The sequence below is a fragment of the Taeniopygia guttata genome, chromosome 4A, assembly GCF_048771995.1.
Source record: "Taeniopygia guttata chromosome 4A, bTaeGut7.mat, whole genome shotgun sequence".
NCBI classification, from domain to species: Eukaryota; Metazoa; Chordata; class Aves; order Passeriformes; family Estrildidae; genus Taeniopygia; species Taeniopygia guttata.
Genome location: NC_133029.1, coordinates 18,703,613 through 18,721,730, shown reverse-complemented (window position 1 = coordinate 18,721,730; position 18,118 = coordinate 18,703,613). Strand labels below are relative to the sequence as shown.

The window sequence follows — 18,118 nt, the reverse complement described above, 5'->3', positions numbered from 1 at the left end:
GCGGTGTGTCTCGTCTCTTCTTGAAGCATGCAGGGCCCGGGGACCACTGGGCGGGGTGGGGTGCCCTGTGCTGGTCCTCATGTCCCTGGCACTCCCTCACAGAGGCAGCAGGAGGACCCTGGTATCACCCACCGTGTCAGGTTGCCAGACCCACATGCAAGCTGGCACTATACCATCCAGGACTGTCAACACCATGTGCCACAGTGGAGGGGCGTCCCCACATCCCCCCAGCCCTGCTGCCCCCTGCACTGGGACCCCATGTGGGAATGTATCTGTCCCACAGCCTCCTCCCTCCAAAACCCCTTTCCCACCCTTTCCAAGCTGAGCTCCCCTCCCCCTATTTGCCAAAGAGAAAAGCTGCTGGTTTCATGTCTTCTTAATGTAATTTCAGCTGGAGTTGCCATGGAAACCAGGAACGGAGTGGGGGGGCTGAGTTGCCTCCAGGCAGCGTGTAGACACTGGAGCCAGGGCCACTGCCCCGAGCCAGGGGAGCCGGGGCAGGCAGGGGGACAGGCTGTGCAGGAAGCGAGTGTGGGGCTCTGTCCTTCTCCCCACAGGGGACCTTTGCAGCTCCAGTGCCACGGGCACATGTACCCTGTTCAGCACCGTGCTCAAGACCCCCCTAAAAGCCCTGGTGCTGCCCATTGTGGCATCCCACAGGGTGCCTAGTGCCCTTTTGAAGGGGTGATGACTTTCTGCCCCAGATTAGGGGATTACCCTGCCCTTCTGTCCCCTCTCCTCATCCTTGCGCAGCCCCAGCTGCATGCTGCCACATGTGCCAGCATGGCCAGCCCAGCTAGGACCCCAAGGCAAGCTGGTGACAGACAACCCACTGCTATTGTGCTACCACCTTTGCAAAACTCCTGAGGCTGCCATCTGTCCAGGGTGTCCTTGACCATCAACAGTTTTCCTTTGGAGACCTGGCAAACCTCAAGGGACACTGTATCCCAGAGAGTATGAACAGTTTATATCTGCATGACAACTGTGAGACATCCTCTGCTTCAGGGGACATGTTTAGGGCTGTTGGCAAGGAGAACCATAAGGGAACTCAACTGCAAAGACGTCCCTGGAATGGGAGGGGAGTGAATGACCTGTGGCTGGCCTCTGGCTGCTTGAGGATTCACAGTCAGCAGGAGGGCAGGGATGCTGCTTTTCACAGAAGCATCACTGGGATAGTACCCTGGTGCTGTTCCCCACACCTCTGACGCACCCAGGACACAGGAGAGCAGATTCACAGGCAGGCAGAACAAGCTGTTAAGTCTTAGGCTGCAACCCCCTCTGCCCTATGCTGCAGCAGCACAAAGGATTTCTGTGCTCACCCACTGCTAGTGACCTTCCTGGCAGTTGACTCAGACCAGAGGGTTTTGTCTCTCTGAGAACAGCAGCCTAGATCCAGGGATGCCTGTGCTGCTGCCAGCCCAAGCCTGGAACCCTGCAGTGCAGTGACCATCCAGTGAGGAGGCTGAGCCATTCACAGGGCCAGCCCTGCCCGGAGCAGAATGGCCGGGGAAAGGGGGCTCTGGAAGCCTCCCCTGCAGTCCTCCTGTCAGTGGAGATGTTTCAGTGATGGTTCAAACTTGACTTCGTCCATCGTTGGTGCCCATACTGCCTGCTGGGCTGCAAGTTCCCTGACCCTAGCAGGATGCCAGCACCTGCGTCACCTCAGCCCCACCACCCGCATGCTGCTGACTCAGTCCTGCCCATCTCATCAGCTGCTCTGCGTTAGACGTGCCCACGTCTTTGAACTCTTCCGCTGCAACTTCAGACATCAATTAACTTCACAAGTAGCGTCATTAACAAGAAGTCCCTTTCTGGCCCACGTCGTCGCAGGCGGGGCACTTTTCTGAGCACTGGAGGCAGCGCCGACCACGGCTGTTTAGTACAGCCCGTCCTTCACCGACGGCGTTTGCAATTGAACCTGCTGCCAACAGGCGAGGGGCTGCCTGTGCTCCCGCCCACCCCGGCACCTCTGCTCCTCCCAGACAGCTCCCTGCAAGGACAACGGGCGGGCATCGTGCTGGACAGCAACGCCCCGGCTTCCTCCTCCTCTTTCCTGTTGGTTTCTTTTCTCCATTTTTACTGTGTTTTAGATGGATCCCCTCGCTGAGCCCCGCCGGGCCCCGCCGCCCCCGCCCGGCCCCGCAGCGCCACCTGCTGCCGCGGCCGGCGACCGCCCCCGCACGGCCCGGGCCGCCGGCGGCCCCTCCGCGCCTGGCTGCCCGCGCTCCCAGCCACGCCTGTCCTGGCTCCCAGTAACCCCAGTGACCTCCTGCCTGGTTCCCAGGCCCCTCCCAGGGACCCCTCTCCCCGCGCCAACCTCCCATTGTGCTTCGTTCCACTTAGCTTAGCCCACCCCAGTGCTCACCAGTCTGCCCTCCTCTTGATACCCCCCCGTGACCCCCACCCAGCCTGACCGCGCCAGCCTGGCCCCACTAGCCCCTTGCTCCCCCGATATGCCCTCCGCTAACCCCCAGAACCCGTCCAGGGTGCGGGACCTGGGCGGTGCCGCCGCGGCCACTCCTCGCCGGCGCTGCTGACTCAGGTGCGGCGTTTATCACGGACCGAGATTGTGTCCCCTATGCCCCAGCCAGCCCTGCATCACCGGCCGTCCCCGGTATCTCACTGCCCATCGACCCCCGCCCCGCTGCGGGGGCACCCCGAGCGGCCCCCAGCCGCTCCACGGTGCCACCCTGCCGTCCCCATGCGGGAGGCACCCGGCATCATTGTCACCCTCCTGCAAGGGATGGCGCGCGGGCTCCTGCAGCCCGGCCCGGGGCCCAGGATGAGCGGCAGGGTCGCCGTGTCCCACACGGGGTGCTGGGCGGCGGGACCTTGAAGCGGGCCAGCCGAGTTAATCGTTGACAGGCTGTTTGCCTTTTCCCGGCTGCACTTTTACACATTAAATCTGGGTATTGGTGGCTCCCCAGGGACCAGCCGGCAGCCTGAAGCACCAGATCAAGGAGCTCCAGGACCTGGGGGTACCCAGAGTCATCCCCCGGCTGGAGAGCAGGGCTCCGCCCGCCACGGTGGATGTGCCTGGCTTGCAGCGGGGAGGATGCTCACCGCAGGGGAGTGGGGCCACGGGGACCAGAAATCTCCCCGGGGACCATCCTGGGGGGCTGGCCCTGCCCCAAGCGCTGCAGTAGCCCCGGGGCTGGCCCCGGCAGATGCTCAGCCGCGGTGGTGGATGCGGTGGGTGTGAGCCAGGCTGGACACACCTGCGCTGTTTACTTGGCGAGCCGTGGAAGGAGCAAGGCTGTTTGGGAGGGGGTGGGTGACGTGCCTGCAGGGCAGTATAAAGTCCAGAGTGGTGCGGTAGAGACTGATTGCTGCAATCCCAAAGAGCATTGATTGTCCTGGCGTTGAGGTGAGAAGGTGGTGGGCACAGCACCGTTGTGGGGGTGGCCGCATGTTCCCCAGCTGAGGAGCACCAGGGGGGCCAGAGTGGGGGCTGCAGCAGGGCTCGACCCTGGGCCTGGGAGAGGAGAGCCAGCAATGCCGGCCCTCATGGCGGGAGCGGGGAGAAGGGCAGTGAAGACACAAGCGGAGTCCTCACAGCTTTGCTGGACGGTCTTTGGCCGCCACCGCTTGCATAGCTCCGGCTGCTCGCACCTTGGGCGAAGGGGAGGAGGTGGCATTTGGGATGGAATTAATTGCCCTGCCAGCCTACAGGCACCCAGCTGGGAGGGTTTACTGGGTATGCTGCACCCCACCCGAGGCTGGGGACAAAACCCAAGGGACATGGTGCCATCCCTGCAGGGACGGGGCACAGTGTGACAGTGTGGCTGGGACACCAGCCCTGAGGGGCACAGGGGCTGTGCGAGCACAGGGACAGACTGCTGTCCCCACCAGCATGTCCGAGCACTAGGGCAGCGTCAGTGAGTCCCTCTCGGGGGAGGAGCGCAGCCCCAGGCGCAGCCAGCGTCACTCCGCTGGGCTTTCTCCCACGTCTCCAAAGGCACACGCGGGGCAGCTCTAATGCCCTCACAGACGTGGATGCTGGTACCAGATCCTTCAGGAGATGGCAGGACTCACAGCCGCGGTACCCGGTGCCACCCAGCCCCACGCCGGCACACAGGGTGCTCGGTGCCAGACCGCTGCTCCAGTGCCCTGTGCTGTCCTTGGGGAATGGGCACGCGGCTGGGCCCGGTCAGGCTTCCTGGGGAAGGGACCTCCAGACACCCTGGGTGGCCCGTCCGGCAGCGATGTCCGTGGCGTGGGTCCCGCCGGGCAGAGGCACGGGCAGCCCGCGGGTGGGGAGGCCGTGGCCGTGGTCGGTGCGGGGCGTGGTGGGGAGGTGGGAGTGGGTGCAGGGCCGAGCAGCGGGAATGCAGCACACAGGCACTTTGTTTGGCCAGGGTGGGCGGAAGTCAGGGCGTTAGATCTGAATGCTAAAGTGTGTTGTTCAGGGACCGATAAAGGCCCCATTGTATGTAAATACTTTATAAAGCAGCATATGACTTCCAGTGCAGGGCAGTGGCAGAGAGAGACGAGGGCAGGCGGAGCAGAGCTCTCCTGCGGGAGGCATGAGACCTTAGAGGGGCCACTGGGGGCAGCTTGCGAGGACCCTTCCTCACCGGCAGGTACGCGTCGCCAGGATCCTCCACACTGGGGGGGTGGCTGGTCCCAGCACCCAGACTCTTGCAGGGGTGGGAAGCAGCTCCCGGGGCTGCTCAGTGCCAGTGGATGGCTCTGGTGAGGCAGGGGTCTGTGCTTGGGGGTGGGCTTGCCCTGTGTTCCTTGGGCAAGGCAGGCCCTGGGAGGGTGGCAGTGCAGGGCTGCACGGGGGAAGCCCCCAGCTCAGGGCTCCCTGGCCATGCTCCTACAGATAATGGGAGGACAGAGGGAGGCACTGGTGCAGTGGAGCCCATGAAGTTCCTTGGGACCATTCCTAGCCAAAGAACTCAGCACTGGATATTGGTGGTCCCTGCAAAGGTGTGGGAGCTTCACCCCCTTTCTCTGTGGCAGCTGTGGGTTAGGATCCCTGTGCCAGTGTGGGGCGGCAGGACTGGAGAATCTGGCACTGCTGGGGCAGCCAGTCTCCTGCCTGCTCTGGCCAAAATGCTGCCTTGAGCCATGTCAAGAGCAGGAGCCACGCTGCCATCCTCCTGTCGGTTCATCCTCCTGTTTGTCGCTCCTGCTCTCCACCTGCCAGGGCTGCCATTCAGTCGTTCCCAGGTCCCTCCTGGGGCTGCTGCCAGTGGAGCCAGGACCTGCTGACTCTCAGCCAGGGACCCTTCCTGCTCCTAACACCGCTCCTCACCGCTCTCTCCTGCAGACGTGGGAAACGATGAATTGGGCCGGCCTCTACACGGTGCTGAGCGGGGTGAACCGCCACTCCACCGCCATCGGCCGCATCTGGCTCTCTGTCATCTTCATCTTCCGGATAATGGTGTTAGTGGTGGCAGCCGAGAGTGTCTGGGGGGATGAGAAATCTGCCTTCACCTGCAACACCCAGCAGCCTGGCTGCAACAGTGTCTGCTATGACCACTTCTTCCCCATCTCCCACATCCGTCTGTGGGCCCTGCAGCTCATCCTCGTCACCACACCAGCCCTTCTCGTGGCCATGCACGTGGCCTACCAGCAGCACCAGGAGAAGAAGCTGCTGGTGCTGACAGGGCATGCGGATGCCAAGCACATGGAAGAGGTCAAGAAGCACAAGATGCGCATAGCGGGTTCACTGTGGTGGACATACGTTTGCAGCGTGGTCTTCAGGCTGCTCTTCGAGGCCGTGTTCATGTACATCTTCTACATGCTCTACCCCGGCTACCAGATGATGCGGCTGGTTAAGTGTGAGGCTTACCCCTGCCCCAACACTGTCGACTGCTTCATCTCCCGGCCCACTGAGAAGACCATCTTCACTGTCTTCATGCTGGTCACCTCCAGTATCTGCATCATCCTCAACATGGCAGAGCTGGTCTACCTGGTGGTGCGGGCTTGTGCCCGCCGAAGCCAGCACCACGCCAACCCTTCATCGGGGAAGGGCTCCTTCTATGGGCACAAGCATTCCTCCGAGTACAAGCAGAATGAGATCAACCAGCTGCTGACAGAGCAGGACGGTTCCCTCAAGGACATGCTGCGTCGCAACTCTGGGCTGCAGGAGAAGGGTGACCGCTGCTCTGCCTGCTAGGGCCACCACTGCAGGGGCTCTGGCCCCACAGTTGCCCCTTGGGCTTGTTACTGTCCCTGTCCCAAGGATAGCATCCCTCAGGCGTGAGTCTGGCTCTCCTAGATGGCCAAGAGGGCATCCTGGGCCATTAAATCTCCATTCTCAGGTGTTGCCTCCCTCCTTTCTGCTCTGGCCGGGATATGCCCGGAGCTGGGGTGCCAGTGTGGGGTGTCCATCCCTGCACCCAAACCTGGGTGGGTGTCACGAGGGGCTGTGGGGACTGCAGTGCCAGGGCTGAGCTGGAGCTGTGGCTGTGTTGCCCTGGCAGCTGGCAGCAGCCAGTGACCCCTGGGTGGCATTGATCAGTGTCCAAGGGCTTGCGCTCCCCCAGCACCAGTCCCTGCAGCCCCGAATATAATTAGAAAAATGCCCAGACCAAAAATAGAGGGAAAAAGTTTCCCCAGTGGCTGTTTGATGTGCCAGTCACAATGAAAGCCAATGGGGCACGCAGCTGCCTCGTGCCCCAATAACCCCGTGCCTGCCGTTGGGTGGCTGGACAGACGAACAGGCAGAGCTGTCCGCACCCCACGGAGGAGCTGGGGACCAGCTGGGAAGGGGCCTCGCAGCATCCCCTGTCACCCCACTGACAGGAGTGGACGGCGCGGGAGCACTGGGCTCTGTCCCACGCACTGTCTACGGTGAGAGGTCCCCGTGCGGGATCACCGGCGCGGTTGTTCCCTGTGGCTCTCCCAGCTCTCTGCTGGAGGCCTTTGCTCCCCCTGCTCTCCTTGTGACAGGACAGGGGGTCCCCTGGGACACAGGATGGGGACGCTCCAGGAACAGCCTTGGGTTGGGTCTGTGCACACCCGCTTGACCAGGGAGTGGGGAGGCATTTTGGCGGGGTGTGGGGCGGCTGTGTCTGGAGAGTGGCTGTCTTGCAGGGCACCACAGCAAGGGCATGGGGGACTGGAGCCTGCTGGGCCGGCTGCTGGAGAATGCCCAGGAGCACTCCACAGTGGTGGGGAAGGTCTGGCTCACCGTCCTCTTCGTCTTCCGCATCCTGGTGCTGGGGGCAGCCGCGGAGCGGGTCTGGGGTGACGAGCTGTCTGGCTTCTCCTGTGACACGCAGCAGCCCGGCTGCCAAAATGCCTGCTATGATAGCACCTTCCCTATCTCCCACCTCCGCTTCTGGGTCCTGCAGATCATCTTTGTCTCCACCCCCAGCCTTGTGTATCTGGGCCACATCCTGCACCTGGTGCATCTGGAGGAGAAGGCACAGCAGCAAAAGGCAGCACGGGCCAGCAGTGGGGCCAGGCGGCAGCGCCCCAGGCAGCCCCAGCTCCCTGCAGGGAACACGAGGGCACGGGTCTGCATGCAGGGGGCCATCCTGAGGACATACATCTGCAACATCGTCTTCAAGGCTCTCCTGGAAGTGGGTTTCATTGTGGGCCAGTACACCTTGTATGGGTTCCAGCTGAAGCCCCTCTACACCTGCAGCCGCTGGCCCTGCCCCAACACAGTCAACTGCTACATCTCCCGGCCCACTGAGAAGACCATCTTCATCCTCTTCATGATGGGGGTGGCCTGCGTGTCCCTGCTGCTCAACCTGGTGGAGATCTACCACCTGGGTCTCACCAAGTGCCGTCAGGGGCCAGGCCCCAAGTCCCGCATGCTGACCGCTCCTGGTGGGCCTGTAGGGCCTGGCAGCACCTATGTCACTCTGCCCAGGGGTGGAAGCCCCCTGGCTGCTGGCAGACCCCCCCGTGGCCTGGCACCGCTGAAGAAGGCAGGTGCATGGCTAGGGGTGGTTGGTGGGTCCTACAGGGACACGCGAATGGCAGACCTGTCAGTGTAAATGTGGCCTGCTGGGATGGTCAGGGATGGGCAATGCATGGCTGGGCACGGTGGTGATTGTGTCTCCAGTCTCTGCGGGGCCCAAGGCATGGACCCCATGGTCAGCAACAGAGCTGGGAACAGCCCTGGGGACACTGCTCAACTGCTGCTGGCACTCCTGGGAGCAGCAGGGCTGAGACTAGAGCTTGGAAGGGGGAGAAAATAAACACTTACTGCACCGCACTTGAGTCCTGCTCTGCTCACAGGCACTGGCATTGCCCTCCAGCTGCTCCCTCCTATGGACACTGCACGGCCAGGGCAGGGCACTGCTGTGTTGGGTGGGGCTGCAGCACTGTGGGCAGAGGGCAGGGACAGGCAGGGCATGCCATGCTGGCACCAGTGGGCACTGGGGCAGAGGCCATCACCACATGCCAGAGCTGGCAGGACAGCAGGGCCCAGGCAAGGTAGGAAGTGACGGGAGCACAGGCTGGGATGGACAGGAGTGAGGTGCACAGCAGCACAGGGACACTTGCCCTATTCTCCTACAATGCTTACCCTGCCCAGGGGGAAAAACCAGGGGCTGCCAAAGTTTTCCACATCTTTATTTGAAATTAATGGTTTCCAGAGACACCGGGTTAGCCCTACTGCCCTGGCATCACTACAACAAGACTGCTGAGCGGCTCACTCTCCACATGGACACAGGGAACAGATGGCCCCAGAACAATATATACAGGCTCAATGGGAGACCCATGTACAGCTCAAGACCAGAACACGAGAAGGGGCAGGAGGCAGCAGGGTGGCACAGCTGGAGCCAGACTTGTCCTGGGCAGGGTGGTGACAGTCTGTGGCTGTGGGAGGGAGGGGGAGGCCAGGCAGGGCTCCCTGCTTCTGTCAGCAAATGCCTGGGCCCCTGGCTGGAGCAGAGGTTTCCACTGATGGCACCTTGCACAGGGGAGGGTCCTTACACCAAGACAGGGAACACTGGGGAGAGAGGGGCAGCACTAGCACAGACCCATCTCCATCAGCTTTCAGCAGACTCAGAAAACATTGACCAAAGAGAGGGAGGCATCCTGGCTGCACACAAGGGAGGTATCCTTGTGACAAGGCCAGATCTCTGCCCACGAATTCCAGTGCAAGCTCCATCCACTCCCTGCAACCAACCCAAATCTCTTCCATCCTGGGACAAAAGTTCTTCCCCTGACCCAACAGTTCTCAGGTTGCCTGTGGCCCATATGTCCACTGGCTTGAAAAGACAATCCTGCCCCAGCAGCAGAGCTACTGTTGGTACCTCCAGCCTTGTGAGGGAATGCTAAAGAAGAGAGAAGTAAAAGCTTTCGGGGCCACTGGTCCAATGGGGCACTGTGTTTTGTGCAATTCCTGCCCTGGGGCACAGGGAGAGAGGGGTAGTAGCAGGGCTGGGGGTAGGGGAGGAACAGGGCTGGGCAAGGGGAGCTGCACCAGGGACTCTGCCACTCCTGTGCCTCGGGAACAGGCCCTGGGGAAGATGGCTCACCCAGCAGCCAAAATGGGAGACACAGCTGAGTGTGGGGGCCACGTACGAAGGGAATGCCTGTAATGAGCAGGATTGGAGGTCCAAGTCTGGTAATGATGCAGGGACAGCACTGCTGCAACACCATCCCTTCCTTTGCTGCATGGCCCCTGCCCTGCAATGGGAAGCAGCAAGATGAGGTGTCCAGGGCTGGAGTGCAGCCAGTCCAGCAGCACCTTGCCCTTAGTCCATGTCATCCTCCAGGCTGCTGAGCCGACTGCGCTCCTCGTAGATCTCCCTGACGGCCAGGATGCGGTTCAGCATGCTCTCCAGCATGCTCCGGTCCATGGGGATCACCGAGTACCAGAGCGGGGACTCGGCAATGCACGACCGCTCAGGCTGCAGGTAGAACACATCGTTGCGGCTCCGCAGGCTCTCGGGACTGTGGAGAGAGAGGAGGGTGAGACCTGGGATACCAGCTTCAGGGGCTCAGCCAGCCTGGTCTGATGTGTTTAGCAAGGGGGGTTCACAGCTCATCACAGCCTCTTATCATGCAGTAGGATAAGGACACAAACCCAGTCTGCAGCTCCTTGTTCAAGGCCAAAACCCCTAACTACTCCAGCACTGGACTCCTACTGCACATTCCTGCCAGTCTGGAGAAGGGCAGGAAGTGGAAGAGGCCAGAGAGAAGCATTCTCTCAAACTTGATCTAATGAAGCAGCACAGAATCTGGGCAAGACTGCATGCTCACGTACAAATGTCTGGAAAGCAGCAGTCACTCCACAGGGTTCCATCAGAACTATGAAGTAGCCCCAAAATGGCACATGCCTCTTCTCCAGAGAAAGCCTCACCATTTGGAGAGATAAAACTCATAAAACTTGACTGGGCATCGGAGGGGATTCATCCTGTTCTCCCGCTGCTCCAGCATCGGTACCTCTTCCTCACGCTTTCGTTTTCCAGAGCTGCCATCTGCAGAGGGGGAAAGAGCTGCATCACAGCTGGATCCTGATGGGAAATGCAGGGGGAGGAAAAGAGATGTTCTTCCAGACCCACCTCGGCTTTTCTTCTGCTTGGCAGGCGCATAGTAGCGGATGCTCACCACCTTTGTCATGCCACGGGCTGTGGTGCACTTGCGGGACTGGCGCACCACATTGGTGAAGGAGAGCTGCATGTGCTCCTCTGCTGTCTGCAGCCCGAAGAACTTGGTGTTGAAGAACATGAGGGTGTTGAGAAGCACAAAGGGTGAGTAAACACCCAGCTGTTTGCACTCCCAGAGGTGCTCCTCCTCCACACGGGAGAAAACTGTGTCTGCAACACACAGAGCAAGAACCAGGTCACATCAGCAGTGGCTTTGTGGCAATCCCTTCATCCTGCCCCTGCAAACTCACTGCAAAAGATTGCTGCTTCACAGCATCTCTTTTTTCACAAGGTTATCTCTCCTGAGCCATGAACAGAGCTAGGGCTCTGCTCAGCCATAAGCCTCCCCAGATCACAGTCAAACCACAAGTGAGAACCCAAATCAATCCTAACTGCTCATCACTACAGATGGCCAAAAAGCAAACTCCAGGTCAGTGCTCCACCACACACGGTGAGAGATTAGGGAAAAGCAGCAGGTAGAAGAGATCTGGCCAGTTCCTGCTTAGATACACAGGTCTGGAGTCAAATGGCTCTGCCTGGGACAGCCAATCTGCAGAGATGAGGCTGGATCTATGAACTAACTACTGACAAGACACAGCAGGGAAGGCAGCCCAGATCACAGCATCATGCAAAGCCTCTGCAGAGCTCTAGGTTAGGCCATTCACAAGGCAGCAGCACAGCAACCTTGGCCAAGGCCTAGCATCATGTGCAGGGCTCATCCACGTGCTGGGAACACAAACATATGCATCAGTGTGCCTCCTGGCTTGGCATCCTCCTTGCCAAAGGGTGGAGACATCACTGTGAAGTATTATAAAGATTCAAATTGTCCCAGGATACAAAGCACATGCGCTCTGCTCCCAACTACCCTGACTGTGGGCAACATAAGCTGCTGAAGCATAAACCACACTGGCTCTGCAGTTGGTTTGGGTCAGTATGACCTCAACACACAGGAGGACTGTGCTGCCTATGCCAAGGCTGAAGCTGGGGGAGCACAATCAGGCCAGAGGATCCAAGGCTACAAGCACAAACTGGGTATATGTGGGGACTGAAGGTACTCTGAAGACACATACTATTTGGTAAGATTGTGGGTTGCCAGCCACTCAGGGATTTGTTCAGCTCCTGCACGAAGGTCAGGTAGTAAAGGTCTGTAAATATATTCACCATACGATTGTTCTCGAGCAGGTACTAGAAAGGACAGAGCACACAGTCAAGAGAAACACAGCAGCACCTGGAATGCAAACCCTCCCCAGAGAGCCCAGGGCACGTATGCACAGTACCCCTCCTTGCACCAGCAGAGCTGCTGGACAGATACTTCTGAGAGCTGCAAGGAAAACCCTGAGGCATGACAAAGCAGACTTAGTGCTGAAGAAAGGCCTGAGTTTGGGGAGATCCCCCAGCCCTCCTCAGAGTTGTGCAAGAAGGGTGCAAGGTTGGGGAACAGATGCCACCCTACTCTCTTGAACTGGGGAACAAAGACTAAACCAGGTGGGATGCTGTCTTGGGCTGAGGCACTAAAGGAGAGTCCAGCCAGCCTCTCTGGGTCCCCAGAAGGCAGAATGAAGGGTACAAGCACCCCTCACCATATCTGACCCCCAAGTCTGGCTGCAGGGGACCTGAGGGCAGCAGTGTCTCCCTCACCTGCTGGATGCCAAGGCAGAGGTAATAGATGCTGTCCGGTTCATAGCGCTCCCCATTGGGCCGGGTGATCTCCTTGACAAACTGGGCCAGGCCGTAGTTGAGCTCAGCTGCTGAGCAGGCTAAGATATCTTCCTTGATCCTCATGGGCTTGGCTGCAGAGACAAGCACAGCAGCCTCAGACAACAGCTTACAAGGTCAGAACACCTCCACACCCCAAGGTCCAGCTTCTGGGAGGTTTCTGCCACTCCACTGCATCCAGACAAGGCACTTACGGCCAAAGCGTAGCTCCTCTCCCTTGCTGGTTTCTCCCCCTGCATACTTGGCTTGTACCCAGGACTTCCAGGCATTCACACCGTATGAGTAGTTGAGCACTGTACAGCTGGGCTGGCTGCTTACTGAGTCCCGAGAACAGCTTTCAGAGAGCACCAGGCGCTTCTGCCCCTGCAGAGAGGTGTTCTGTGAGACTGGGCACCTACCTGGGACAGGTGCAGGAGTCCTGGCTACGCCTCACACCTGCTGACTGTCAGCTCCCTACAGTGTGCCATGGCAGCAGGCACCGTCCTGCTGGCAGCCAAGCCAACAAAGTTCATTAGTTACAAGGGTCACAGGCAAGAAAGAGACCGGCTGTCACACGACCTGTAGCATTCAGAGCTCCTCCGAAGTGACAAGCAAGTATTTTCATTCAAGGAGTGGCCTGCAGGCCAACCATGCCCTGAATGCAGAGGGCACAACCTCCCCAGCACACCAAAAACTCTGGTACACTTCACCTCCTACATCCCAGGTGGCAGCTCCCACTCCAAGCCCGAAGGGCTCTAAGTAGGCAGTACCCAGAGAGAACTCACCTTCCGGACAGCTCGAGGCAGATCTTGCTCTGTGGACACATCATCTGTTCCCACTAGCCCACAGTCAAAGAGGAAATCCACACTGGGGTTGATGTCCAGAGGATCTGAAAGGAAACAGAGGCAGAAGGCCTCAGATAAGACTTCTCATCCTGCCCCCTGTGCTGGCCTGACTTTTACAGCAAAATGAAGAGGGACCACTTCACATCCTCTACCACTACCTGGCATGAACTTTTAGCCACAGCCCAACAAAGAAAATATGGCTCTGGCAGACAATGCTAAAATTTCTCAGAATAACCAGGACACCACATTTTCCTCTCTGACAGTTTTTTGTTTGTTTATTTTTTAAACCTGAGGAAAATTCCTCATTCCCTGGTGCCAGGCCAGTATTGTGGACAGCCTGGCACAGGCACCTCAATTTCTGCTGTTTGCTGTTAGCATCCTGCCTCAGCATTGCTGTGCTCCTGCAAGTCCCTGCATCTTCTTCCACCTTCTGTTAACAGACATTCAGCAATTCTGCCATTTCTTAGGATGCCATGCCACGTCCAGGTTTCTCATCTAGCTGGATCCTCTAGAATCATCACTCCTAAACACATCACTGCTGCTGCCCTGCTCTTTGTGCTGTTAAAATCAGCTTCTCATTCCCCCTTCTCTGGGTCTTATGTTCACAGCAGGTAAGTTTAGTCTGGATAAACTCACACTTCTTCAGAAGTGGTGGTCTCTCCACGCCTACTGCAAGCAATCACCACAGGGCTCTCACACCAGGTCAGTCAGAGGGCAGGGGGAGGTAAGTGCACACAGCTGAGGGCAGTGGGAGGACCCTCAGCAGCCATGCACACCTGTGTCACCCAGCTCTTACTCTTAGGGAAGTCAGCCTCCAGGTCCTGGCCTGGCTCATCGAGGACATTTGCCATCTTGACAGCCATAGCCAACACATCGTCCCGCGCTGGTCCAAACAGATCACAGTCCTCCAGGAGACCCTCTGCACTCTGGTTACTCACCAGGTCTGAAATAACAAAGTTCATCAGAAACCCAACTTTCTTGAAAGTCTTTTGTCTGTTTTCCCTGTGACAGTTGGAAGATGAAGTCAGAATCCCTGTGATCAGAGCAGCCCCACCCCAGCTTTCCCTGAACCGCATTGGAAGGTTGTTTGTCTCCCCAGCCACAACCCCCATCACTGCCATTTATAGGAATGCAGCCCCCAAGTAAAAAATCTGGCTGGATCTGCATACAGACCAGGGTTGTATGCAGCTACTTTTGTAGCATGGAAGCTGCTTTAGGGAAGAATCTGAACAGCCACCTGAATAAACTGAGAGAACTGCACATGTGCTGTAAGACTGGCACCCACAAAAGGCACAGTGGCAGACACTGCTCCCTGCTGCAGTTCTTCCCTTCTGGTACCCCCTCAGTAGAAGTTAAGGACTTGCTCTTCCCTGCTTCCTTTTCAAAGGCTTTGGGAGAGCCATAATCCTGGCAGGTGTTTTAGCTCCAAGAGCTGGCAAACCCCCCTTGATCCCAGCTGTTGGACCAGACCAAACTATGGCAGAACCTACCACACAGGTCCGAGGAGGCTTTGTCCAGTTCCTCAGCTTCTGCAATCATCTCAGCCATGGCCAGGATGTCGGCCTCTAGAGGATTGGAGGGGATCTTCACCTTCAGTTCCTCTATGGTCTCCACAATCTTCTCTGTGCTCTCCAGTGTGGTGGGCAGGAACATTGGCACAGGCACCTGTGGACAGCAGCACACCAGGCAGAAAACTGACACTCAGTAGATTGACATAAAAGCAGAGGCAGGAGCAGAGCATGAACAGAGAAGCAGGGAGACTTGAGCAAGGCAGGATCACAACCACAGGAGAACATGAGCAGGTGAAGCGTGCTGCTTACCGGGACAGGCATGGAGAAAGGCACAGGTACTTTCTGGCAGTACATATGCATAGGCACAGGCACGAAGATCGGGACGGGGATTGGCAACACAACCAGCTGGGGCTTCCAGTCAGCCTCTGACAAGAGCAAAAATACATCAGTGACCTTAATCCCAGAAGTACCTCCACCCAGCTCTGCTGCATGCTGCCATGCCCCCAGCTGTCCAGCACCACGACCCTTCCAGCCACCAGCTGCTAGAACTCAGGGGCAGAACTGGAATAGCAGTAAGTCAAGGCCAGCCACAAGAGAAAAACTTCTTGTCTTAATCAGAAGTACAAATTCTGCTCTTACATAGCCCTGCTAAGAGGTCTAGTTTGCATATGCTGCAGACCACACACACATGCCCAACAGGAACTGGAGTGGAACTTGTTTAGCAGCCAGCCCTCAGACAAGCTATGATCTCCAGAGGAACAGGAGCCATCCAACAAGAGGTAAGATCATGCTACAAAGCTCTCTACATCTCTCCTTTTGCTGGTGATGGAAATGGGCTCCCTATACCGTGTCCCTGCCATGTATGCCATGCACCTGCCCAGACACTCCTCAGCATGGTGCCAGACACCCAGCCTGCTCTGTGCAGCATTTCAGGCTGGACACACAGTTAGTCTGGAGCAGGGACATGCCACCTGCCTTTCCAAACTGCCCCTGTAATCCTTACAGTTTCCTACCTGTCTGACATCCTTTGGACTTCATTTCAAACTTGCAGGAGACACCCCGGTTCTGCATCAGTGGTTTACACATGGCAGCTTTGTTTTTCCGAGGGGTAGCTGGAACCAGAGGTGGGGCGGGGGGTGGCACAGCTGGGGACGTTTGGGCTGAGGAGGCCTTTGCTGACAGCTGAGAAAATGCAGAAAGCAGGAGGTTGGTGTCCACCTAAGGCAGCACAATCTCTTCCCTATTACAGGTGCAGATGGAATGACTCCCAAAGCACCTCTTGGAGCCTGGCAGTCCGCAACACATGGACACTCCCATGGTCAGACTGTGATGAAAGACTGCCAAGCTGTTCCTGGCAGGCAGCAAGCCTGTGTGCCGCCTCTGCTGTGCCAGGAGTCCAGCAATGGTGGCTCCTGTCCCATGGGGTAGAGGGGAACAGTGGTACAGCAACAACACCCAGGCACAGGACAGCACTGTGCAAAGAGGGACCAGTGCCACAGTGTGAGGATATTCTGGAGTTCATAACTGATTCCTGGGGAGCAGTTATTCTTCCCCCTTGCAGGAGTCATGTTGATGCTGCCTTCCTAGTTTTTTCATCCCACTACCCAGACATCTCAAAATGCATTGGTTGTAGAAGAATGAATTCTCCTTGAGCAATGGCAGAACTGTCCTCTCTTTGGGGACAGCCCCTTTGTCTTGCAAACTCCTACCTTCTAATGGGTCTTACCATGTTAATTTCTGCTTTCTGGGTGGAAGGGACAGTTGGTTTTGGCTCTGAAGTCTGACCTGTAAGAGAAAGCAACAACTCTTAAGTTCAAGAGCTCCTAGGCCAACATGTCCCACTGCTGGGACTGGAGATGCAAGCAGCCAGAGAGCAGTGACAGGCTCCCTAGAAACTGCTCCTGGCCACTCCAGGAACAGTTAATGTTTCCACAATCTCTAGCCCTAACACCTCAGAAGACACTACAACTCCAAAATCAAGTTATTCCCATGTGATTTTGTGCTCCCTTACAGTCCACCCCTTCCCCATCACAGCAGGCCAGGAGAAATCCCAGCCCCTTGTAGAGAGAGGAATCCAGGGCTCTAATCCCAGCTCTGCCTATTGGCTTGCTGTACCGAGCCATGGCCCCTCCCTGTGCCTCCATATCCCTGCAACAAATATCTTGGCAAAGTGCTTCGAGATCCCTAGGAAGAAGGTGACAGAGCTAGTAGCAGCATTATGAGAAATCCCAGAAAGCAGAGAGACAGCTTTGCCCCAGCCCTAGGGATGCAGTCCATTCCCCTAAGGAAAGAGGGGATCACTTGCAGGCAAGAGGCGCATGTGGCAGATGCTGGTCTCAGGTGGTGACACTATCACCCTGCCTTGGATGATAATTCCAGCCCATGTGCTCTGCAGAAAACCTGCACCCATCTCAAAGGCTGGTGAGCTAACAGAGCACCTTCATCCCAGTCTCCAGTGATCCCTGGTTACCCACGGGACTAGCAAAAAGAATTGCCTTCTACTGGTGGGCAATGCATGAAGGAGACCCCTGCAAGGACAGCAGCAGATCCCAGCACCAAAGGCAGTGGCGGGTCCATTCACAGCTCCTATACACAGACAGGTCCTTCAAGGAAGGACCCAGATTCCTAAAGGTCCAACACGGGGATATTCACACTGAGGATATTCACACATCTTCTGACCTGAGGAAATGAAGGATAATTCTTGTATAATTTGAGGCCCATCAGGCTCCATTTGCTGACCACCACAGGGGGCAACAGATAAATCCCAGTTGGAGGAAGCTTCCTAGTCTGCAGCTAAGCCTTCAGCCATAGGATCTGCAGCCAAGAACTCACCCTGACAACCCAAAGTGGATGGGCAGCAGGTCCAGGTAGGAAACACCAGTGGCCTAAATGAGAAAAGACAAGCTATGGCTTATGAACAGAATTTCTGCTGCAGCAGAATCTAAAGCAAACACAATTGCCCCACTGGTCAGTGATTTAGGACTAAAGAAAACAAGATTCTCCTGCTATGTGCTATGTGTCCAGGCTTCCAGAAAAGCTGCAGCTTGTTCTTTATTCTCATCCCAACACCAACAAGGAGCTGTAAAGGCACTGCCTGCCACAACTGTGACTTCTACCCTCTCCAGCTGGACAGCCTAGTGCAGAGCCAGCTCCTTTTGGAAGCCTTCAGGCACAGTTTTGAAGCAAAGCTCCTCAATCCCATACTACATGAACTGTTCCCAGCAAAGGAACATCTGCTTGGATCATCAGCTAGAAGAACTCTCAAGGATCACCAGATTGGTAGCAGCCACTGGATTAGGCAATCACTGGCTGCAAGAGAGTAAGCAAGAATAAACAGCTCTGTCCAAGATTAGCCTGAAATCCAGGTAGCCCCCTGCAAGCTGGCAACACAGCTGCCAGGTCCACAGGAGACCATGCAAAAGCTGGTCCTCCCAAAATCTCCTGCACAGCACAGCGCAGCTGGAAAGCTCTCTGTGTAAGTGGGTCCTGGCTTTGGCAT

The 18,118-nt window shown here is 57.4% G+C and overlaps 3 protein-coding genes across 11 annotated transcripts in view; 2 read left to right on the top strand and 1 right to left on the bottom strand.

The window, feature by feature from the left end:
* Window positions 1-3,257: 3,257 nt before the first annotated feature.
* Window positions 3,258-6,274, top strand: GJB1 (gap junction protein beta 1). Of its 4 annotated transcripts, none has more exons than XM_030272282.4 (3): window positions 3,266-3,367; window positions 4,468-4,583; window positions 5,279-6,274. In XM_030272282.4, exon 3 carries the CDS (start codon window positions 5,291-5,293, stop codon window positions 6,128-6,130), a length of 840 nt encoding a protein of 279 aa, XP_030128142.1. In that variant the 5' UTR covers window positions 3,266-3,367; window positions 4,468-4,583; window positions 5,279-5,290; the 3' UTR covers window positions 6,131-6,274.
* A 150-nt stretch (window positions 6,275-6,424) lies between these two features.
* On the top strand, window positions 6,425-8,185 carry LOC100222314 (gap junction alpha-3 protein). Its single transcript, XM_002187811.5, has one exon. It carries the CDS (start codon window positions 7,068-7,070, stop codon window positions 7,962-7,964), a length of 897 nt encoding a protein of 298 aa, XP_002187847.3. The 5' UTR covers window positions 6,425-7,067; the 3' UTR covers window positions 7,965-8,185.
* A 343-nt stretch (window positions 8,186-8,528) lies between these two features.
* Window positions 8,529-18,118, bottom strand: part of ZMYM3 (zinc finger MYM-type containing 3) — a 33,523-nt gene continuing 23,933 nt past the window's right edge. For all 6 annotated transcript variants that reach the window (XM_030272975.4, XM_030272973.4, XM_030272976.4 and 3 more), the window contains 12 exons: window positions 16,346-16,404; window positions 15,633-15,801; window positions 14,929-15,044; window positions 14,599-14,773; window positions 13,905-14,051; window positions 13,049-13,152; window positions 12,479-12,647; window positions 12,207-12,358; window positions 11,639-11,753; window positions 10,485-10,739; window positions 10,283-10,400; window positions 8,529-9,873 (listed from right to left, as the gene is read on the bottom strand). In XM_030272975.4, coding sequence (XP_030128835.3) covers window positions 9,675-9,873; window positions 10,283-10,400; window positions 10,485-10,739; window positions 11,639-11,753; window positions 12,207-12,358; window positions 12,479-12,647; window positions 13,049-13,152; window positions 13,905-14,051; window positions 14,599-14,773; window positions 14,929-15,044; window positions 15,633-15,801; window positions 16,346-16,404 — 1,778 coding nt within the window. In that variant the 3' untranslated portion in view covers window positions 8,529-9,674. The remainder of the gene's footprint in view (window positions 9,874-10,282; window positions 10,401-10,484; window positions 10,740-11,638; window positions 11,754-12,206; window positions 12,359-12,478; window positions 12,648-13,048; window positions 13,153-13,904; window positions 14,052-14,598; window positions 14,774-14,928; window positions 15,045-15,632; window positions 15,802-16,345; window positions 16,405-18,118) is intronic.

Bases quoted from the DNA above. Each gene is read 5' to 3' on its own strand.
- GJB1 (XM_030272281.2), top strand. From the start codon at position 5,291: ATGAATTGGGCCGGCCTCTACACGGTGCTGAGCGGGGTGAACCGCCAC.
- LOC100222314 (XM_002187811.5), top strand. From the start codon at position 7,068: ATGGGGGACTGGAGCCTGCTGGGCCGGCTGCTGGAGAATGCCCAGGAG.